Raw genomic sequence first — 23,095 nt, 5'->3', positions numbered from 1 at the left:
CCCGAGATCTATCATATCCCCTTCCAGGAATCGCTCAACCTCGTAGGCAGTCCCAGCATCATTCCAAAGCTAGAGTAAACCAGTCAGTGGCTGACCTGGAAGAGATAAATGCTTGACCTACTGGATGTGTATGGATATAAAGGCCTTCTAACTAGGAACACTCAACCATCAACAGAAGGGAACGATGTCGCAACTCAGATTGAGGCCTAAAAGGTCCTTCGACTGCAAGGAGAGAATAATAACAATCTATTTGTCAACTGCACTCAGCATCCTTGCGTGAACCAACAACATTTGGTTGACGAAAGTGGTCGTCAACTGTCATCACCGCACGGTAGACGCCTACACTTACATTTATACGTTGCATTGCGGGACTCACACTTGACACTAAAGCTAACCACTTAAGGGTCCTCTACAATTATCTTATCATAAGCCACCATTCCCATCTAAATATCAGACGTGGTAGCATTTCAACCATTCCAGAAGGTATATAATCATTACGGCATGTATCACGGGCCAACTCAGGCGAGCTCACTCTCAATCAAACTCTCGACACCGTTGGCGACAGTCCAGATTTTGGTGATCTTCAAGCCAGCTTTGCCCAGTAAGCTCTGCCAGTTCTCCTCGGTACGCTCCCTCGAAGCGAGAAGCGTCAACATCATGACGTCAAGGGCTGTGGCCTCCCACTGGGCGCCAGTGCTGGGAATGACGTTCTCGTTGATGAGAAGCTTGCTATAGCCGGGCTTCATGGCTCCCATCACGGTGGTGAGGATCTTGAGGCAGGTCTCATCGGACCAGTCGTGGAGGACCGAGTGCATGTAGTATGCACGAGCACCTGTAAGGCAGTTAGAATAGTTGATGAGACTGAGGTTGTTAAGAGTCAAATGCCTTTAACAGGCTGTTCGGAGAAAGAAAAAATCATACGGTGTCCTCTCGTTCTTTGCATCTAGCCTGGTGATCTGGTCGATAACGACAGGAAGATCCTGGAGGATGAGACGGCCAGGGGCGTTGGGGAATTTTCTGTTGAACTCTCCAATATCATGGCCAAAAGAGCCACCAATATCCAAGAGAAGGGCTGCATCGTCACTCTGTTCAAAGCCATCGAGCAGTTTCTCCCGAACAGGAAAGAAGTCGGCGTCCATCCATGAGGGTCGGCCTTGTCGGTAACCTCCCATGTGGAGATGGAACATCTGGCCATAGTGAGGGCTGGCGTGAAGGTGCTCGAAGAAGGTCTTTTGCGTTTTGTATCCGAGTTGAAGTGGTGAGTTGGCGATATCGGTGGGATCCTTCCACGAGTTCAGGTCGGCCCATTCGTGGAACTTTCCGAGGGCGTTGATGCAGGCTCCAGAACTGGGACGCATCAGCATGGTACCATGATGTAATAAGGGCTTAAAAGAGAGTTACATGCAAGGGTAGCCGGAGTTGATGAAAGTGAAGGCCATTGACTTGGTGAAGTTTTCTAACTCGTATGTGTCGAAGCCAACCTCAGTGAGGTAGCCCATGGACGAGATGTGTCGGAGGAGACGAGCTTCAATGGTCAGTGAGGATCATGTTGATTTTGTGTTGAATGGCTTACCAAGAAGAGCAGGCTCCATATTCTTTGCCTTGGCAACATCGGCAACCTTGAAGGGGCCATCGAGCTTGACCAGGTAGGTCCAGAGGTCCTTGCTGGTACCGGCAGTCAAGGCGCAGTGAAGTGAGGGCTGTAAAGGGCATACCATCAGGCCAGGTATTCTTCATGGATAGAAGGGGTATTTACTGACCTCTGCCCAGCAATGGCGCAGCATGGTTTCTCGGGGAGTCTCGAGCGACTGCCAAAGGCTCTTGGCCTTGGCCATCAGCTTGAGTCTGGCTTCTTGGTCATCCCTGTCAAAGGTCTTGTTCAGGGCTTTGATCTCGTCGATCAGGCCGGGAACGGCGTTGACATTGGCGGCCTTGAGGGCGATGGAGACATCCTCGTCCGAGAACTTGTCGGCTCCATTGGTCTCGAGGGTCGTAACAGATTCGGAAGCGTGTTCGGAAGCGTTTGAGTTCCCGCTCTCAACGAAGACCTCTGTCGTCTCAAGGGAGCCTTTTTGATCGCTGCTGAGCACCCTGATTACGATCTTTTTAACTCCGTTTGTCCCGGGAACCGAGGTGTCAGACATGATGTGGACACTTTTCTTCTGGAGAAACAAAAGATGCGGGGGGTGGGGGGTGGGTGAATAAGCGTAGGGTCTCAATGGGATGCTGCACTGCACATTGAAAAACTCTTGGTCAATGGGCTGCAGCAATGGGAGTGGCAAGCTGAGATAGAAATACCAGCCCATCTGCGCCCTGTAGAGGTCACGGCGTCAGGGATTCGCCCAGCTTGTTGAGCTTCCCCTTTCGAGGTTGTTTGCTCGTCGTGGCTCCAGTTGGCAACACATGATGCCTGCTCGATCATTCCAGAAGTAGAAGGATTCCCCTGAATTAGTTGGGACAAATCGCCGCAAACGGTTCTTAGAGTGACACGCCGTCTGAGCATCTGCCACCGCTTGGGTGACACTCTGAAGCAGATCTCTAAGGCAGATCCTGGCACCACGCGGTATCAAGAAGGGTCCCTTCGCCAGGGCATGGCGTCGACGAGATATTGCGCTGGGTCCAAAAGCCACGAGGCTTCGCGATTGGACTCGGTGGCTTTGCCTATCATGGCAGGTGGTGTTTCTATTCGGAAGTTAGTCTGATGCAGCGTCTTTGAGTAATACTCGTATTCCGCGGGGCTATGAATCCTTGAGAATTGCCTGTGCCCCTTAGATTGACTTGCCGACCCGGGTGGGATCCGCGATGACTGGGGTCTTGAGTTGTGCGTGCCCAAGTGCTTACAACGCTGTACGGAGGTTGACGCTTGAAGTTTTGTTAGCTCGCCCCGCTGAGACCAGGGGTCAAGGCAGTCACTTTTTGGTCTCGCGATGTACCCTACTGCTAGCAACACCACCTACCGCAACCCAAGACATAGGCTTCAAGATAGATCTTACACCACAGCTGCTGCTGCTTATACAGGCTCAACGACAGCAGCAGCTAGAGCTAACCTAACAGCTCCTGGCTCAGCAACACTATTTCCAGCTGACCTTTTTGTAACGGCACTAACAGCTTCTACAGCTTCTACAGCCGCTCTGTACCCCCTCGTCGCATCCGCCTTTAACAAGTAAGACACTCGAACTTCATCGCGACGGACTTTAAAGATATTAAGATGTCATAAACGCAGATTGAATGCATATAAAACGGTAGGCAAGTTGCTCTTTGGACTACTTGGGTACACGGTGAGCCCGAAAGTGACTGATTTGACATCCTTGTCTCAGCGGGGGCTAACAATACTTCAAGCGTCAACCGCCGTAGACTAACACAGTTTAGTGAGCAGCCTTAGCTAGGGTACCATAGCTAATAAGCGCCGTTGGCGAACACGTCGCTGCCGCAATTCACTGAGATCCCTGGGCTGCTGTTGGTTCGACCCATACGGGGACTTCGGCCCATGATTCAAGACGGCCTGTGCACGGCGCTAGGATCCCCTGGCTGGCTTTGCGCATCGTGACGTCCATCAGTGATAATCATGCTACCACTCTGCCCATCCCATGAGCTCACCTCGAGTTACCAACAGTGCAGACAAGCCCGCCGTGTCGGCCTTAACTTCTCTTAACGGGCCTGATCTACGCTTAGCCCCCCTGAGTTCCAGCTCCCAAATTCCGAGCTCAGAGGCATGCATAGAACAGGGAAGCAGCCGCACGCATCCCTGCAGGCTTATTCTCTCATCGTCGGCTCCTCAGGACACAATCTACCGGATCTTGTTTAGAGCCACGGGCAACTCCATACCATCTGAATGAATTTGAGGAAGTAGAATGCTTGCATATATATCAATTGCTAGCCTCAACGCAAAGTGAGCCGTTAGGGTCCGAGACACATAAGCAACGGCATGCTTGCTGCTTATTATCACCACGCCCGTTAATGCATGTTCCCATCCTTTTCCTTCGTCTTTTGTCTGTTGGTCTTTGCTTTTCATTATTCTAGTTTTACACTCTGTTAGAGTTGTGCCCCTTGTTGCTTCACCTTTGGTTCACGCTGGGTTCTCGACATGTCGGCTTCTGCGCCTCCGGTCAAGCACGACCAGAGCTACCTTGAAGCGGACAAGTGCCCTGTCATCTTAGGAGTCATTTTCACCGTGTCCACTCTCAGCACCATCTTTGTCGCCGACAGAGTCTACACTCGAAAGAATATCTTGGGCGCGTTGCATCTCGATGACTGGTTCACAATTGTTGCTGTGGTAAGTGCTCGGTCTTTCTTGGCTTGTCTGCTCTAATTTTGAGTGTTCAAGTTCTTCGAATGGACTCAAGTTGCGCTGTCCGTACTGGCTGTCCGGAGCGGCAACGGTAAACACTTCGACACACTCTCCTTGACCCAGAAGCAAAATGCCATTCTCTTCACCATCCTGGGCTTCCCATTCGGAGTCATGGCCTTTGGCTTCCCTAAGCTGGCCGTTGTGGCTTTACTGGTGCGCATCATGAACCCCTCGCGGATCCAACAATTCATTCTCTGGGGCCTCGCCTCGTGCTGCATGCTCAGCCTGCTGGGCTGTATCATCATTCTATTTGTCCAATGCCAGCCGAGCCGGGCTCAATGGGACTTTTCCATCGCGGACAAGACTTGCTGGAGTCCTGATGTCTTGGTCGACTTTGCCATCTTCGCTGGATGTAAGCAAGTCCCCTTTCTGCTCTTTGTTGCATGGGTTTACAGTCTGACAGCTCTGTCTGCGACTACCGATCTCTACCTTGCCGTGTACCCTGCCGTGGTTCTTTGGCAATTGCAAATGAATATTCACAAGAAGATTGCCCTGTCTTTTGCTCTAGGAATTGGCTCCATGTACGTGCTATCCCAACGTTGTTTCTCCATGGAACACAACTAAACAATATCTCTAGTGCCACCGTCGTTGCCATCTACAAATGTACTCGACTGCCGTCACTAGCGAGCGCAGACTTTTCCTGTGAGTGGTCGCATGTAGAGCTGGCGTAAAAGTGCTCGTAGTATTGACACAAACCCAGATGATACATCAGATCTCGTGATTTGGACCGTGTAAGTTTAAAATCCAGTTTAATGCGGCAAAGCTTGTTCTAACTCTGCGGCTTTAGTATCGAATCGAGTACTATCATCATCGCATGCTGCGTCCCCGTCCTACAACCTCTTGTCGATCTTCTCATGGGCCGCCGAGCCTTCGATTCATCCACCGGAGGATACAAACACTATAACCCGTCAGGATACCAGAACTACGGAAACACACGCTCTGATCAACACCATGGCGATATCGAGCTCAGCTCAAGCCGACAGGCGCGAAGCAAGAACGCGACCGATATCGAAAATGCCACATACCTTGGCTCGCACGCTGTAGAGCTGGGCTCGCAAGAGAGCATCCTTCAACACAACAGCACCACGGCTGTAGATCTCATAGACCACACGTCGATGAGTACGGGTTAACGCCACGGTTTATGTGAATCTGCTTTTCGGAAATTTTGGACGGGCGATAGGCGTTGGAAGAACTGAGAGTTCCCCCTTTACTATCAAGACTAAGTTTGAAGTCCTACGATTAAGGTTCAAAGTCCTAAATGGGATCACTCAAAGATATAAGGCGCCGAAGAGCCTCTCATTGCGATAATAATAACTTAACCATAAATAATTACAATCACTACAGCAAGAACAACCTTTTGTCAAGTGCGCTCAGCATCCCTGCGCGACACAACACTAAGCCCCACCTAGCCAACTTTCGAAGTAAGCTCCGCACCTTACGGTGGGGCTAAAACCTGTTGGATTAACGTACATGATAAGCATAAGGTTATGCACCAAACAAGTATGTGCACCAAAAATCCCTTAGCTATCACAACGCCAATTTGATTGATTAATGCTTAACCAATGACTATGCCTTAACTTTATTCTGAATATTAAATTCTTCTTGCATTTTAAGCGCTTCGAAAAAACCTAAAGTTAGGTCTCTGGGGCGCTGCTAGGTTATACTAAGTTAACTATTAGGCATTACATCGCTGATAAAATAGGATTTAATTACAACATAACTAAATCCTAAAATCACATAAACTATCTGATCTAGAGGAATAGATTATAGTTAAGTTTATTCTTAACCTAGATTTGCAAGGATTTCCCCCCTAATTATATAGTATAAAAGAGATAGCTAATTAATTACTTACTAACTATAATATATTACCTATTAGTAAGTATTAAGCTATAAACTTTATTAAGTAATATAAAGAGCTTAAAATATATTTTTTTTATAAGTATAACTACTAGAGAGCTAAGTATAAAGATCTAACTATTATTTATAATTAGTTTAGGCTTATATAAAATATAATTACTAAGTATAATATCTAATTAGATAATACCTAGAGCTTTAATAAGACTGGTTTTATAATAGGCATTATTATAAGTAGAATAGCTATTATAGGTATAGAAAGGCATAGAAAGCCGAAATTAGTATAGTATAAGAACTAGGAATAGATTATTATTATTTAAGTAATTAATACCGAAGGCTAGGTAATCCTGCTGTTTATTATAGGTGCAGGATAGTATTACCTTGCCAACTGGTATTAAGAAAATAACCTCCTAGGTGATTGGGCTATTATAATATCCTAAAATGGCTGGACTGATAATAAGATAGGCCTTAAGTAGCTAAAGCACTTTGACCGGTTTATAGCTAAGCGATCCAATAGTTGCTATTATCTTCTGGTCCTTAATGGCTATAAAAGTTACTACTTGGTTGACTTTAAGAGATATTATAAGGAGAATAAGATTATTATGCTTTATATACTGCCTTATTTATCTTATCTGCTTTAGCCTCTTGATGTTGGGTGCTTTTCTGTGCTTAAGTAGGCATATAGCCGAGAAATTAAGCATCTGATCTAATGCTTTATAAACTATGTTTCTAAAACTGAGTTCTTTCTGGCTTTTTATGCCGTATTTTAGGCTATTATGATAAAAGAAAATATTAAAGTAGCTTTTAGAGGTGCTAGGCTTATTCTACTTAACCTGGAATATATAGTCTTAAAACTTGATGTGTAGCTATGGACTCTAATGCCGGTTAAGGAGGAGACTGGCCTTCTACCCTATGGGTCTTAAAGACGCCAAAGACTGTGCTTGAGGCAGGGTTGTAATTAGAGTATCTTGCAAAACGAATCAGAAGGCATTATAGCAGCTCCCTGGAATTAGTTCTAGAAGTATTAAAATCTCTTTCTAAGGGGATAAAGGCGGTTATATATGAGGTTAGTTTATTAAGGGTTAAGGTCTAATATCTTAAATGGGCGAATGAGATACTAAGGTGGCGGCGGAGGGCAAAAAGATCCCGACTATAGAAAGGAGGAGTAATTATAGTAGAGGAAGGAAGGCAGGTAATTAGTTAGTTGGATGCTAATATATAGGTAGTGGCTAAATCGTCGAAAAGTTGTGGTCAGGGAGGGTCGGCGCGAGGGAAGGAAAGGCGTTGTAGAGCATGCGGTAAGACAGGATATAATGCAAGAATATATCAGATAGTTATTTTAATATCTGGTGAAGAGTCTGGCGATTAATTCTAATTCGTCGGATGATTTGTGGTATTTTTGTGATAATTTCCATTTTGAAGGTTAAGATTTGTTGGTGCACATACTTGTTTGGTGCACATGCTTATCATGTACGTTAGTAGGAAAAGTATCTGTTAACCGTCGGCGAGGTCAGCCTAATCGGAGCGCGCACTCTCTACATAAGGAACGAGCAGCTGTGCACTTCAACGGTTGTAAGAGGATGGTGACACCGCTTATGTCCCGCTTACGACGGCATATTGAGCAAAGCAGGTATTTAACAGCCAACTCTTCTTCCTCTTAGTCTTCATGGGGAGGATAGTTGCAAGCAAGTTCTTCAATTGGTGGGCAGAATGACCCTAGATAGGAACAATGAAGAATCAAGGCCAACATTGATCTATTTAATTAGTGATCGGTTGATTTCCAATCTGCGGTGGATAGATTCAGGCTGGCAATTAATCTATACGATCGATATCCGACTATGGATGAAGGATTACCAGCAGGATACTACACCCAAACTTCCGCTGTCCAAAATTTCTTGGCAAAAGGATAAATCAACGCAATACAGCATGTAGCTAAGCCGAGCAGTAATCATTGGTAATCTAGTAGTTACGTACGCATTATCCAGATCCCTTTACAGGTCTTGTCTTCCGGTTCTTTAAAAATAACGATTTGCTGTAGAAGCTCTGATGATGGCGATAGATGGATTGGCAGCGAAATGTTATCAGTCTCCAGAGTCTGCTTTAGAGTGTCGTCTTTGCGCACATTTAAAGACACCCGATGCAGAGACTAATTAGTCGGTAGAGACCTAGCAAGACCCCATTTTCTTCTCATCTGCCGCACCAAGGGTATTCAAGACCGTCTGCGTACTTCTCTTCTCCAAGCTCTTCTTGACAGGATTCGGTGCTTCAAATACTTCAGCCAACTCCTCCAGGGTTCGGTCCTTGGTCTCTAGGAAGAGGAAATACATAAAGACAGCTTCGAAAAGATCCCAGAACACAAAAACCAAGTAGAAGTAGTAGCTGATATTCTTAAATGCGGGGCCGCTGCTATACTGGATGACAGTAGATGCGGCAGAGCTAGCGAAGTTGCCTATAGCAGTACCCTTGGCCCTGGTAGCGGTCAGGAGTATCTCCGCAATATACATAGATTGCAGAGGCGTCCAGCCGAGTGAGAAAATAATGCCAAAGATGAATATGAAAGCAACTGTAGTGTTAGCTGCCGCATGGTTATTTGGATCGTCCAGAGAAAGCTTGCTTGTGCCAGTGATGATTGCGAAGCAGCAGGAGCAGAAAACGATCGAGTATAACAAAAGCGGGCGCCGACCCACGGCATCAGTCAAGCGTGCTCCAAGGACGGCCCCAAACAAACACAAAACTGGGTTGATCCCGTTCAAAGCCAGGACGGTGTGCTCTGCAGTGATACCAGCGTTCTTGAGCATCGCAGGGAGATAGTACGAGCTCAACCTGTTGCCACTGATCTGGCCGAAGACAGCCATGCCAAGGACACAGAACAGGCGCCGACGAGCGCTGTGCGTATTCCAAAGTTCGTGGTAGTCCCAAAAACTCTTGTCAGAAGCTTCAGCAGAGATCTGGCTCAGCATCTCCTTCAGCTGGAGCTGGACAATAGGATGGTTCTCGTCTCCCTCGCCATGATATCTCGCGAGAACCTTAGCGGCGTCCTGGTATCGGTCTTGTGCCATGAGCCAGCGAGGTGACTCTGGAAGCCAGAAAACACCCAGTACAACAATACCGGAAGTTATCATCTGGCACCAAATGGGGATGCGCCAAGCCGCGAGGTCATCGATATAGGCGCATCCATACACGACCCAACTCGCAATAATACTTCCAATGTACCAAGTACAGTTGTAAAGTCCTGTCAGAGTTCCGCGCCAGTGTGGATGCGCCATCTCGCTAACGTAGCAAGGGGCAGACACGCAGCAGAAGCTGACGCCGAAGCCCAGAACGAATCATCCAGCGAGGAACTGTCCGCGATAGGTCGACGGTGCCTGCACGCAAGTTCCAATAATGATAAGTAAGGCTCCCACGAACATGCCCCATCTTCGGCCGAAGTAATCGTTGACGGGTCCGGTAAAGAAGACGGCTGCCACGGACCCAATATTGTACATTGCAAACACAATGCCGGTGCTGGAATCCGCTACGACCCTGTGAGTCACTAGTTAGTATACTTTCATTGTAGGATGTGTATGAGTTTTGTTGAAGGGAGTGACGCACATGCCGAAATAGTTTTGATACGACTCCATGCCATTGAGGCCGCCCATAAGAGAACCGTCGTAACCGTTCTGTATTGATGTAAACTAGGTTAGCAAGTCCAATACATATGGATTTCCAAATATGGCCATTACTAACCAGACATCCACACAAGTAGGCGCAGGCGAGGACCAAGTAAAGTCGAAACATCCCGACTGTCCAAGGAGAAGAGACTTTAGTTTCAGCCTCGTGGGCGAGCTGCACCGTAGTCCCAACTTCGTGGACTGCATCGTCTTGATGAGCCGCCTCAGCGCCTTTTTCGCTCTCTGTCATGTCGTTTCTGTCTCTCACTGAACAAAAAGAGAGAAAAAATTAAGATCGTGAACGGATTAAAATGTTCGGGATTGATGACGAGTAATTAACTTATTAGGCTTTCATGACAGCCAAAGCAAGCCACTAGAAGTATTTTATACTCCCTCAGAATGAACCGATACCGGTAGCCAGTTTCATACCATCATGCCTGTGGCGTCTACCGTTCTTCACCTGCTCCGTCTTCCCCGCATCTTGTCTGCTTCTAGATTCCCGTTAGCCACACCATGGCTTTTTTTAGCGTGACTGGTGCCTCTCTGTCGCGCTGGTCGTTGAGGATAGTTAGACAAGGGTTCTGGAACTTCTTGGAATGCACACAATAAGCTCTCATTATCACGCGGCTCGGCCCCGACATCCCCGAGACAAGCCTGAAGGTTGCCAATCAAGAAGGGGCAGCACTTTTTTTCTGGCAATTTCAGGGAAGTAGCTGAAACCGTACGATTGAAGATTTCCCGCATGATGGGTCCCAGTCTGCTGGACGAGGAAGCTAAGGAACGGTTGGGCAGCCTATGAGGCTGATCGAGCACCATCACGGAGTCTACGGATACCTCTTGTCGAGTATTCGCAATCCTCGGCCCTATCTCTGGGCTGCGGCGTAATGAGCTTTACGTGTCTACTCAGTAATGTTGAGACCGTACAAGCTGGCTCTCCTCACCACTTCGCTTGCTGTCCAAAGCTTCGCTTTTTTTACTTCAATCTTTGGATTATGTTGTCCTGTCGCTCTTTCAGTCAGTGGGCATCCTCCTCAAGAGGACAAGTCTCGAGCCGGTCATTGCGGTGGAGCGGTTTTTGGAAGAAACTGCCTGCCGACGCGTACATAATTATGCATCCCAGAAACGTCCTTACTACTCAACGGGCTTGGGAATACCATTTAGCGTCGACGCTACTTGAATCGCCCAACCCGTCAGCGGGCGCAACGACATGTTGGGACAAGCTCAGCGCGCCTGATGATTGGCAACTAGAGGGATATGGGAAACACCGTTACGCCAACACTCAATTTCCCATTCCTATCTTTCCACTAAGCGTTTCTACGGAGAACCCAACAGGTGGTTATCGTCGCGTCTCCCATGTCCCTCGTACATGAATATCCGACACGCAGCCAAGACTTTAATTCGATGGAGTCGACAGTGCCTACCACATTTGCATCAATGGAGCCCTCGTTAGATCTGCTCAGGGCTCTAGAAATCCCTCCGAGTTTGATATATCATACTATGTCAATTCAAGCGGTCGGAATCATCTCTTTTGAGATTTCATCAATGGTCTGATGGCACGTACATCGATGGTCCGTACCAATGGTGGCTTTCAGGTGAGTTCTAAGTCCCGCGTCCAAAGCACACATCCAACCATCTCCAGGAATCTCGGAGATGTCCATCTCTTAGCATTTCCTGTGAATGCTGGAATTGAGGACTAGTTTATCCGCACAGACCTAGATCCTTAGTACAAGGACGCCACCCTTTTAGCCATCGTTGAACGGTCGGTTCAAGAGAAACGAACTCGAGAGCTCAACCTCTTTGAGTCGAATTACCGCCCCTTGTTAGCCTTGCTCTCCATTCTAAAGCTAGCATACTGTTATTTCGACTATACAATAGCTAGTAACGCTTCGTTGGAGTTGGCTTCGGCTCCGCTTTCCCCGTCCAACTCACCCTTAGCCCCCCTTAGCCTCTCTTGTCAGATGACCAGGAGGGGCTTTCCAGATGGACGGAACTCGTGAGCTGCAGGATGTGGATCACATACGAAATCTGCGGGGCCCCGCCTTCCCCGCACATTGATGGCGTGGAGAGTTCTGACACGTCGCATGGAGTCTTGTTGCTGACTTCGATCCGAGGCTTGGGGTATAAATCATGCCAGACCGCTAACCAATTTCTTCGCCACAATTCTACCGCACCCCTTGAATAACACTGCCTTTCTCGTTATGCACTGCCGTCATCTCTTCTCGCTGGCTTTGGCTGCGGTTAGCATTCACGTCTCGGTCGCTGACAAATCATCTACTGTTGATCCCACATCCAACTGGGGGACATGGGAAGGGTGGGGTGTTTCCCTCGCTTGGTGGGCCAAGGCTTTCGGTGACCGGGATGATTTGGCTACTCTTTTCTTCTCTGCCGACTCGGAAACTCTGAATGGCCAGAATCTTCCCGGTTTGTGGTTCAACATTGTGCGCTACAATGCTGGAGCAGGTAGCTCCAACAGTATTGATGGCTCTCAAATGGTAGTGTCGCCAAACATCTTGCCATCTCGGCAAATGGATGGTTTCTGGATAGACTGGGCCAGCAGCAACACTTCCTCCTCAAGTTGGGACTGGGCTGTCGACAAAAACCAACGCAGCATGCTGCTGAAGGCACTCGATAGAGGGGCGACCATATTTGAGCTTTTTTCCAACTCTCCTATGTGGTGGATGTGCAAGAACCACAACCCTTCTGGGTCTGATGGCGGTACGACCGACAACTTACAGTCGTGGAACTACGACCAGCACGCCGTATATCTTGCCTCTATTGCAAAGTACGCTCATGATAACTGGGGCATCAACTTCAACTCTGTCGAGGCCCTTAACGAGCCCTCCACGAACTATTGGAAAAGCAACGGTACCCAGGAAGGTTGTCATTTCGAGGTCGCCACTCAAGGGATCATCATCAAGAACATGCGTGATGAGCTTGATAAGCACGGCCTCGAAGCCATTGCGGTTTCAGCCTCCGACGAAACCAGTTACGACGATGCGGTCGCGACTTGGAAGAGCCTTAGCAGTGATGCTAAAGCTAAGGTGAACCGCATCAATGTTCACGGTTATCAAGGAGGCGGCGGAAGACGCGACGAGCTGTACAGCCTTGCAAAGGGAGCAGGGAAGCAACTTTGGAACAGCGAGTATGGCGACGGCGATGGAAGCGGCAAAGGTCTCTACCAAAATCTTCTCTTGGACTTGAAGTGGCTGCATCCTACCGCATGGGTGTATTGGCAAGCTGTCGACATCCAAGGCTGGGGCCTCATCGTGGGTGACAACGACAAGAAAACACTCGGCTCGGCAACCCAGAAATATTTCGTTCTAGCGCAATTCACACGCCACATCCGGCCAGGCATGCAGATCCTGTCAGCTAGCGACGTTGACTCTATTGCTGCGTACGATGCTGAAAACAAGAAGCTGGTAATCGTCGCCGCAAATTGGGGAAACGCTCAGTACCTAAACTTCGATCTGTCCATGTTCAACTCGCCAGGCCAAGATGGCAGTCTGGTGCCACGCTGGAGTACGCACACTGGTGGCGGTGAAAGCTATGTCAACCACCAAGACACATTCCTGAAGGGAAAGAGGTTTTGGTCGTGGTTTGAATCGGGCACGGTGCAGACCTTCGAAGTGAGCAACGTGTCGTTGTGAGGGAGACTGTTCCGTGACGGAATGAGGATAGTACCCTTTTTGGGAGGGCGACCAATACATGGGCGTCCGGGGGGCCAAATAAACTCGCGCGGTTGAGCACTCAACAGTAGTCAGTCCCGTCCCAGTACATAAATTGCAACAACAACAAGCAATGAGCACCTTGAAACTGCTGCACATAGATTGTAGATACAGTAGGTACTTAGCGTCGTCGAATGATTAAATAAAGTTATTTACCTTTATTGTATATGCTAAGCATATGTCGCACTACACCGTTATATCTTAAGCCTAGTTGTGTAAAAATCTATATAAAATCCAAATTAAGCTTAAGATACTTAGTATTTGAATGATTTCAGTTTCATAGAGTGCTGGTGCCATTCGCCAGACTCAAGTCAGCTTGAGTGACATTTTGCGTCAAGATGTGCGTGTAGTGTAAAAGTCATTATATATGTATTGAGAGGAAATCGAATTGACCGTCTTAGGGAAATTGCGGGATCCTAGACCTATCTCCTTTCCCTCCATCACCAGCGCGTGGTTTGTAGCAGATATTGGTACAGTCTTTCAATGCGAGCTACCCTAGACCAGTGCTCGAAGAGTCTGGGGGCCAAATACCGCAACTCTCCCCTGTAAAAATTCTTTCTTGGCACGCACTGTTAGTGCCGTGTTAGGAGCGGGATTTTCTGCAGGCCACGCGACCACACAAAACTGCGGGGATGCTATCGGCTCCCTAACAGCAGTTTTCAGAGAAGGAATTTTGGAGAGTTCGCCTTCTCTGACAACACCTTTGTCGGATCTAATGGCGGCACCTCAGAACCAGAACGCCTTAGATATCGGAGGACGATGCCCATGGCATCGGTAGCGACATCCTCCCGATCAACGACGCCGATTGCGATGGGTTTTTCTCCTTTGAAGGCAAGCCGCACCGTCGGCCTCTGATTCCTTCCCGAGGTTTTTCCCTGCCGCCGCGACAGTCGACTACGAGCTACAACTTGGTTACTGGAGATTGTGGACTGCGTCGGCAGATGTAGTGATGCGCGAGAGAATTCTGGTCGGTGGAAAAAGTTCGACAATAGATTGCCCCCGAACCCGCTGACGGGTGACGGGCTTGAGAAATACAGCACCTTTTGTGCCATTGGTATGCTGGATGGTGAAGGAAGCGGGGTTTCCCTGTACCTAGCTAGCTCAGCACGTCTTTTGCTCCAGTAGGAGATCTGGCTTCGTTACAGCCACCCAGACGAAAAATATACAAACAAACAAACAAACAAACAAAAAAGGGGCCAAATACCGTCAGTTACTACGGTAGATTTACGATAGAATCACAAGCTGTCGTCCTCTCACCACACAAATGCACAAGAAGCTAAAAAATCGACGTCATACTATAGTTACATACTCAATACCCACAACGTCCTCATTTTTGAGCGATATGGTTTAACTCCAGCGTGTTTTGATAACGAGCAATGACTACGTCTAATCTATGGGGCCTTCATAATAACATGAGGGTATTCCGTCGGAAGCAAAGAAATATTTAAGGGTGTGACCTAGGTGGCTCCGAGAACTCAGTCTCTGATTCCCTCCCGTCTAACGTCGCTTGATCGTACCTGACATCAACCTGCATGTGTTAGCCAACCAAGTCCTTGAGACCTAGCACTATGGTATAAGTTTCTTACAGCTATTGTTCTGATGATACCATTATATGTCATAATCTCTTCTTCACTCTCGTTTGGGGAGTGACCTCGAATCTCTGTACGAGTCTTGCTGACATGCATATCCTTGAGCGGGAACGACTGGTTGATGTTTGCGTGGCGTCGATCCGTGCCGGTGCCATAGTTGCTCACATAGTTTCTTGGCGTGTTGTAGTTTTCGTTGCTGCTTTTGTTCGAGAATAGACCAGGGAACATCTTTCGGAACAAGGGGCGGAGGGCTGGACCACAGGCGGCGATGATGGCCAGGTTGGCCTCGACGGCACTCAAAGTGTCTCCAAGGGTGTCTCTGGAATCGTAGCCCTTCTGGTAGAACTTTTTGTGAAGCTCATTGACTCGAACAATCGAAACGATGATGACACTGTAGCAGCTAAAGTTAGGAAGGAAAACCACAGAATTGGGCGAATACTCACACTCCACCGAGCAAAAAGATCACGATCAAACCGACCTTGGCGGCAACGCGCATCCTCAAACCAAGGAAGACCCAAAATGGAATAAGAAGAACAAGGAAATCGGTAACGATGGTGATGCATGCTGTAGAGATGTAGAACATGGGTGCGTCGATCTGGCGCGTCCTCTTCTCTGTGAGTTCCCAGTATGCGTTGATAGGAATTGTCTGGAAAATGACAACGATGAAAATAGCAACCATCTGGAGCGCGTTGAAGATGTTCAGCCCGTAGATGGCGAATCGGGTGCTTCGTCGGTGACCACCCAGTTGGAGCAGAAAGGTGAGAACAGATGCCTTGACGAGTGCGAGAATCGGGTTGTACAGGACCTGCGTTACCCAGTTCCAGAACAGGACGGGCTCGAGATCGTACGTTGCTGGTAGGTCTTTCGTTGCGAATCCGATGTAATCGTACTTGAGGTCTGGAACAAGTTAGCAATATGACTCGACGAGACAGGAGGGATGAGTAACTCACACATGTAGTAGGGGACCACGAGTGCCAGAGAGAACGCCTGCATGTAAACATTAGATACGCTACTTCGTAAAGGTAACCACCAAGGCAGACTCACCATTGCAGCGGTTGTTAACCAGTCATCTGCAAATTAAAACACAATAGTCAGCATAACTGCGTCTCCTCCAGATCCCATTATCAAGACCAATTGCCCAATGACGCAGAGACTCCGAGTCCAGAACTTACCAATTCCGATCTGTTTTGAACTCCATCGGGAGTATATGCGAAGTGCCCAAACGGTGAGCGCCAAAAATGTTACGAAGAAGACGATTGCAATAGCCTTTTGCTGCGTAGGCGTTGTGCCCAGCTCGCCAACGGGGATGTAGCCACGGGACCGCAACTCATTGCCGCCACCAACACGCTCGGCGACGAAGGTGCCCACGTCGATGGACCGTAGGATCTCTCGTAGGAGCGCCATGTCTCGGAGCGTTTCCAACGTACTGGGAGACAAAAAAAGCAAAAGCCCAGTGAGGGGGAAAACGCAGATGGGGGAGCCTTCAACGAGGGGCACGCGAGAAATGTCAGCACCGCCCCGATCAACGCGTGCCTGGAAGCAAAACCTTGGATGAAGAAGACCTTTGAGACCTTCAGGATCGACAGAGGGCAGACAATGCCTTGGCCAGCTGCCAGAAGATCCGGAAGTGGGCTGCTTAACAGGTATATACACGTGCTCGCCGACTTAGTCCTTGAGTGCTTAATCCCTGGAGCGTGGGCTTTGCTGGCACAACAACAAGAGAGATAGGTCCCTGGACTTGGTGCGACAATGTTCACCCTTAGTAGCGACTCCATATCGACACAAGAATACTACCACTACGAAATCTTCCTTTCGCTATAACGCCAAAGGGGACCAGTCTCAGACCAAATAACAGACCGAACCCCAACAGTTCTTCGATGGCGACTTCTATCGGATGAAACCCGAGGAACTGGTTAGCGCCACTGACTGAAAAACGCAGACTAACTGAGCAGCAGGGTCCCTTTGCCGCTCAGCCGAAGTAACACAGGTACCAGCAACTTGGACGAGACGTGCTCAGCGCGTACCAAGCACCTTTCGGAAGGTGTTGAATGGGTTGCCCGACCCTGTCCACGACTCTGACAGAACTTGCAGAAAGCATCTAGACGACAGACAGACCCCCGGACCTAGCCTGTCACGATCGGCTGCCCGGCACTAGACCTGACTAATGCATGGTTTAAGGAGCGACCGGCAGCCCTCCAAGTCCCTGAGTAATACCAATCTGTGCCTCCCGGGCCAACAAGAAGCGCCAGTCTGTGCCCTAGTCTCTGCCGCTAGATCCTTGGGCCAGTGACTGCTCCTGCACGGCTCAACGCCTGGCCCCGGGATGTCTCTTTGGTGCCCAGCCGGCGCACGCCACGGGGCACAAGTCGAAAACCTTCGGGGGATCGCTTACTAAAATCACATGCCAAAAGTCTGGAATCGGATCTATCCGACCCCGCTTCACGCAAAGGCAACTGAATAATCCCCTCAACTTCAACACGCAGTATCTATAGGGAAGATGACCTCTGAAGTCCGTCCTTGTGGCGCTGAAATCAGCGGAAATTGCCAATTTAATTACGAATTTTCTCCGGTTCAGAGAGCAGTCATGATGGCGGAGTTACGCGCCGGCAGATCTTAACGGGTTGTTGCGGATCACTTCAACACAACGCAAAGCACGATCTCGAGGACAAAAGGCGCTGGGAAAACGACCAAGTTCTTCAATCGAAGCGGCGAAAACGGCGGCCACAGAAGCTATCGGCATTACGGATTGTACGAATCAATTCATATATAAACCGGCACCGCGAATTAACGCGGAATGATGTGTTAGCTGAATCAGACTTAGACATCTCTATACGCACATTATAACGTCGTCTTCAGAGCCACTGGAGGCGCAAATGGCGGTTAAAATGACGAATCGCACTATCAGAAGAACACGCAAAAGCTGGACTTAAGTATTGTGACTTTGGCTTTATCGTCCTAGCAATTATATCAAGGTACAAGGCATCAAAGAGGAAGGATTTAGAGCTAACTTATACAGTGAAGAGGTTACTATACAGAATGCCCCGAATAACCCTGGTGACTGGGTCTTCCGCCGACCTGATGACAAGTACCGGAAGGACCTTGTGAGCCTGTAGGCACACGAGAAAGCCCGTCAGTCTATCATGTTATGGGTAGGCATCGCTGGAAGCAAAAAGACCTATCTGATCATGATGATAAGGGACCAACTTGCAAAGAAGCTGGGATGTATGTCTTGGAGCTAGAGGAAGGTATTGACAGAAGGGCTGCTTTCTTTCCTCAATGAATTTGAGACCTTCTAACAGGGATAACGCCTGTGTGCACACAGCAGGACCGTCCCTAGATTCGCTCGTTTTACATGACATTGGGCTGATTTTTTGACCTCCCCACTCGCCTGATTTAAACCCCATAGAGCACATTTTGTAGGCTCTAAAAGACAAATTACGAGGAACGGATCCTGGGTTCATCAAATTAGGCAAGAGCGAGGCTCACAGGAAATTGCTGATCAAATGGATTCGAGAAGCGCGGGCAACCTTGCCTGACTACCTAGTTTTGAAGCTCACAACTTCAGCCCGCAATAGGTTGCGCGTATACAGGTTTACAGGAGACGGTGTATAGAATACTAATCTACAGACTTGGGGCTTTAAAATGATATAGTTATTGGTTTGTCACGGTTCTTCTTCTTAAAGTTAGCTGTGAAATTGAAGGGTGGAAATGAGGGTTTAAGTGGTGGATGAGGCGATTCCAGGCTTTTGGCCAGTCAATTTACGTAGGCCAAAACTTTAAAGTTAAGGGGGACAAGGATACGAAGCCCGAACTTTCCTATCACGGCGGAAGCGAGGACGTGGCTTTGAGGGAATTCGTGGCGTGGTAAGATTAAATGGAAGATGCCTGCATTGACGTGCATATGACTTGCAGGCCAGCGCTTTCTGGAAGAAACAATTGTCAGGTCCGACATACTACATAGTAGAGACGATCTTCGACTTGTCAGCCCATCACCGATCAGATCGATTGCATATCCCCGCAGCGCTCATCCGAGGGTCCCTTGGACCCCTTGTGTCTCCCATGTGGCTCATTTCCCCTCTCCCCGCAGGGACAAGTTAGATACCGGCCGCTCCAGCTTTTTTTTTACTGGGCGGAGATAGGGGCCTAGCAACTCCGGGGCCCGGTATTTCAGGTGGGGCTGCGGCATTTGCCCAAGGCTGGCGCTATCACTGCTGAAGCTGACCGGTCTTCTTAGTCAAATCACCTGGAGAATAGTTAGCTGGTACCTGCCGTAGACGGATATTGCCGTCGGCTGGTGGGCGGCACGGAAGTAGTATGGCTTAGGGAAGGGCGGAATGGGCCTAGAAGAAGCATACCTTTGGTGCGGCTGTCAACACAACAGTTGCATTGAAATCACTGACTAGCCTCGGCCATCTGTCTTCGGGGCTTGCAGATTTTTACCTGAATTGTCAGCCGGCGAGCCAATTCCCTTGCAGCTCTTGCGGCCGTCATTGCAGGGGTCCGAACGAACCGTCTTCCTACGCGCGACCAAAGGCTAACCCAACGGCGGCATAATCTGGTCGACGTGGAGGGCCAAAGTGGGAATCGACTCATTCTCAGCGACCGACTACGTAGTAACAAGATCGCTGCATGATCCAAAGGAGTCAAGCATGAATAATGTTGGTTGCAGGCTTGTCGCCTTGCTATCATTTCCACCGCGTGCCATTGCAAGGGAGGAGAGATGGAGGCGAGGCTCGGTTCAAGATGTCCTTGTTCCTAGATTTCCAAACTATTGATTGGAGTCATTGTCAGCCTAATGTAATGATAATCAGGACTGCGTTCGGAGCTCGGATCCTGGCATCGGAGTTCTTGGAATCGACTCACTCGCCCGCGTGGGACTTGCTTATATACACACGTCTTGGGCTTCCTTCCACTCCCCTTCAGCGCGTTTCTCTCTTGTCTCCGTCACTCTTGTTCCTGGTCATCCCGGATCAGCGTCGACTTTTTCTGAGTCCCCTTCGAAGAGCTAGCGTGCCTTGCTTTTCTAAATCTAAATAGAAAACCGCCAAGTCACCCGTGCGAACCGTGTCGGCGTTTCAAGCCCAGAAAGTACAATGCAGCTGAATCGACGCCTCGTGGCCGCAGGCCTCCTCTCATGCCTGGTTTCCCACGTGGCTGCCCAGACCATCGTTGTCGATGGCGAGGAAGTTGGTAAGACTGCATGCAGCATGCCCCTTGCGCAAGAACATGTGCTGACGAACTGCATTAGACGCCACTGAGGAGAACATTGCCGAGCCTGTTGACGTTCTCTCAGGCGACTACCTGCCTGAGGAGAAGTACGTCTTGACTGACGATGCCTTGTCCAACCTCACTGATTATGAGCTGTCCAATGTGACGCTGCTGCACTTTGATGACAGCGCTGCCAGCAAGAAGCGTGGCCTGGCTTACACTCCCCAGTGCAAGACCATGCCAGGCGATGCTCTCTTCCCCAACTCTATTGTGTGGAAGGTTCTCGACCTTGTCACTGGTGGCGCTCTTATCAAGACGGTTCCCATCGGTGCTGTATGCTACCAGAACTCTGGAGCCTACAACGCCGACCGATGTGTCACTGTCGTCGACCAATGGAGCAACTCGTTCCTGCAGTAAGTCACACTCAATTCTTCAAGCTGCTGCATACGCCTAACATGTTAATAGTGAGGAGGATCCTACCTCTGTCATGTCGCCTGTCTACGAGGGTCTTACTTGCCAGTCCAGCGAGAACCCCTCTGGCACCTGCAAGCTTGGTGGCTACCCTGCCTATGTTATTGACGCCCAGAACGTCGGCCATATTCAGCTTGCCATCAACTTTGCCCGTACCCTCAACCTTCGTCTGGTCATCAAGAACACTGGCCACGACTTCAATGGCCGCTCCGTTGGCGCCGGTGCCCTATCCATCTGGACGCATCGCTTCAAGAGCATCAAGTACTACAAGACCTACAAGACCAGCAGCTACAGCGGCCCGGCCCTGAAGGTCGGCGCTGGTGTTATCGGTCAGGAGCTGTATGCTGCCGCTGAGCAGTATGGTGTGACTGCCGTTGGTGGCGAGGGCCTCAGTGTTGGCTATGCTGGTGGTTACCTTGCTGGCGGTGGCCACTCTCCCATGTCTCCCAAGTACGGCATGGGTGCCGACCAGATCCTCAGCCTCGAGGTTGTCACTGCCGACGGTCGCTTCATCACCTGTAATGAGAACCAGAACACTGATATCTTCTGGGCTCTCCGCGGAGGCGGTGGTAGCACCTTCGGTGTCGTTACCTCGTACACTGTCAAGGCCTTCCCCAAGACCAACGTCGCTGTCATGTCCTTCTCCTTCAGCACTAGCTCTACCCTGTCCTATGACAACTTCTGGCTCGCCGTCCGCGCCTACTGGAAGCTCATCCCTACCTTCAACGCCGCAGGCAATTACGAGTACTGGAACGTGTGGCACACCGGCGCCGAGACCCTTACCTTTAGCATGGTGCCTTGGTTCGCTCCTGGCATGACTCTTGCTGAGCTCAAGGTCCTCGCTGCTCCTCTTTTCCAGACCTTCGAGGACCTTGGTGTCGATATCGATGTTACTCTTGAAGCCGAGTACCCTAGCTTCCAGGGTGCCTGGAAGGCAGGTTTCCCTCGTGAGCTGGTTGGAGGTGCTGTCTCCAAGACTGCTGGTCGTCTCTTCCCCAAAGCCAACTTTGTCGATGAGGCCAAGTTCAACGCTACCTACGCTGCCCTCAAGGGTCTCTCTGACAAGGGTGGCCAGATCATCGGTTTCGGTATCACTGGCGGCCCTGGCCCCTATCCCGATAACGCTGTTAATCCTGCCTGGCGCGACGCTGCCATGTGGGCTATTTCTGTTATTAACTGGGATGAGGGCAGCTCGTGGGATGTTATTGCTCAGAAGAGCAAGCTCCTCACTAATGAGTGGATGAAGCCCTGGAGAGATGTCACCCCTAGCGGCGGTGCCTACGCTTCTGAGGCCGATGTCACTGAGCCTAACTTTAAGCAGTCCTTCTATGGCACCGACAAGTACAACCGTCTTCTCGGAATCAAGGACGATGTCGACCCTACTGGTCTCTTCTACGCTCTCCAGGCTGTTGGAAGCGACCGCTGGTACATCACCGACCAGATCGATGGTGTTCCCACACAGAACGGCCGCCTGTGCCGTGTTTAGTATATTCTACCTCCTGGATTAGTATAGCTGCGTTACATTCCATGCACTAGATAGACAATAGTGCTATAAATACGACTCGAACTCGGTCTCGAAGTCCTCTATTCCTGAATCATAATCTTCGCGTTCACCCCTGTCTGAAAACGATATGATAGATCGCAAAGACTATAATCTCGGTTTGTGGGATAAAGTTCCGTATGCTCCTGGTTCCGGCCACGAGTTTATTGTGGTGAATGCGACGGTATCTCACCAAGCCCACGTGATCCTCCCTCCAGGGCCCCAAAGCGTGTAATCCCCCCGACTTCATCCCACCAACGGGATGTGGACGGGTAAGTGCCGTTCCCCTGGATACGTCTGTGACCCCCGGGGTCATTGTTCTGGACCACGAATAGGTTTTAGTAATTATGCTAAATAAATAAATAAACTAATATTCTCTTGAGTTAATCGTTTCTAAGAGTTATTTTTTAGTCCTAGTTATATTAGCATTAAGGTTAGGTTAGAACTAGTAATACTAGAAAAATCAAATAAAAACAGTGCAAATAAGAAATGTCTCAATTTCTCTATCAAGTTTTTTTTTAATTATTTAATTAAGTCTACTTATATTGTAGTCAAAAAACACGCCGAAGGGGTCCTGGTTAGGGTTACAAGTCATAAATATTTAGACCTTTTTACTTATAGGTCTCTACATTTTTATAACCTTGCTAGTAAACTTGCCATTTTTTCTACACCAGACCCGCCTAAACCTAGGTTTAGGTGTCCGTGCACCA

The 23,095-nt window shown here is 49.1% G+C and overlaps 6 protein-coding genes across 6 annotated transcripts; 3 read left to right on the top strand and 3 right to left on the bottom strand.

Annotated features, from left to right (window-relative positions):
- Positions 1–518: 518 nt before the first annotated feature.
- FOXG_17565 (uncharacterized protein) lies at positions 519–2,144 on the bottom strand (the record flags this gene model as incomplete). Its single annotated transcript, XM_018397571.1, has 5 exons — positions 519–861; positions 922–1,347; positions 1,402–1,525; positions 1,574–1,700; positions 1,761–2,144. 5 exons carry the CDS (start codon positions 2,142–2,144, stop codon positions 519–521), a joined length of 1,404 nt encoding a protein of 467 aa, XP_018258622.1.
- A 1,940-nt stretch (positions 2,145–4,084) lies between these two features.
- Positions 4,085–5,571, top strand: FOXG_17564 (uncharacterized protein; the record flags this gene model as incomplete). The annotated part of the gene is made up of 6 exons (XM_018397570.1): positions 4,085–4,273; positions 4,325–4,700; positions 4,752–4,869; positions 4,926–4,990; positions 5,049–5,079; positions 5,136–5,571. 6 exons carry the CDS (start codon positions 4,085–4,087, stop codon positions 5,476–5,478), a joined length of 1,122 nt encoding a protein of 373 aa, XP_018258621.1. The 3' UTR covers positions 5,479–5,571.
- A 2,796-nt stretch (positions 5,572–8,367) lies between these two features.
- Positions 8,368–10,102, bottom strand: FOXG_17563 (uncharacterized protein; the record flags this gene model as incomplete). The annotated part of the gene is made up of 4 exons (XM_018397569.1): positions 8,368–9,403; positions 9,611–9,724; positions 9,794–9,861; positions 9,929–10,102. 4 exons carry the CDS (start codon positions 10,100–10,102, stop codon positions 8,368–8,370), a joined length of 1,392 nt encoding a protein of 463 aa, XP_018258620.1.
- A 1,923-nt stretch (positions 10,103–12,025) lies between these two features.
- FOXG_17562 (endo-beta-1,6-galactanase) lies at positions 12,026–13,499 on the top strand (the record flags this gene model as incomplete). Its single annotated transcript, XM_018397568.1, has 1 exon — positions 12,026–13,499. Exon 1 carries the CDS (start codon positions 12,051–12,053, stop codon positions 13,497–13,499), a length of 1,449 nt encoding a protein of 482 aa, XP_018258619.1. The 5' UTR covers positions 12,026–12,050.
- A 1,522-nt stretch (positions 13,500–15,021) lies between these two features.
- Positions 15,022–16,570, bottom strand: FOXG_17561 (uncharacterized protein; the record flags this gene model as incomplete). The annotated part of the gene is made up of 6 exons (XM_018397567.1): positions 15,022–15,105; positions 15,164–15,557; positions 15,610–16,063; positions 16,117–16,153; positions 16,211–16,236; positions 16,339–16,570. 6 exons carry the CDS (start codon positions 16,568–16,570, stop codon positions 15,022–15,024), a joined length of 1,227 nt encoding a protein of 408 aa, XP_018258618.1.
- Positions 16,571–20,259: 3,689 nt separating this feature from the next.
- On the top strand, positions 20,260–22,331 carry FOXG_17560 (uncharacterized protein; the record flags this gene model as incomplete). Its single annotated transcript, XM_018397566.1, has 3 exons — positions 20,260–20,356; positions 20,415–20,787; positions 20,840–22,331. 3 exons carry the CDS (start codon positions 20,260–20,262, stop codon positions 22,329–22,331), a joined length of 1,962 nt encoding a protein of 653 aa, XP_018258617.1.
- Positions 22,332–23,095: the final 764 nt, after the last annotated feature.

Source organism: Fusarium oxysporum, genomic scaffold (assembly GCF_000149955.1).
Source record: "Fusarium oxysporum f. sp. lycopersici 4287 supercont2.55 genomic scaffold, whole genome shotgun sequence".
NCBI classification, from domain to species: Eukaryota; Fungi; Ascomycota; class Sordariomycetes; order Hypocreales; family Nectriaceae; genus Fusarium; species Fusarium oxysporum.
Note: the sequence above shows the minus strand (reverse complement) of the source record. Positions and strands in the feature narration are given on the sequence as shown.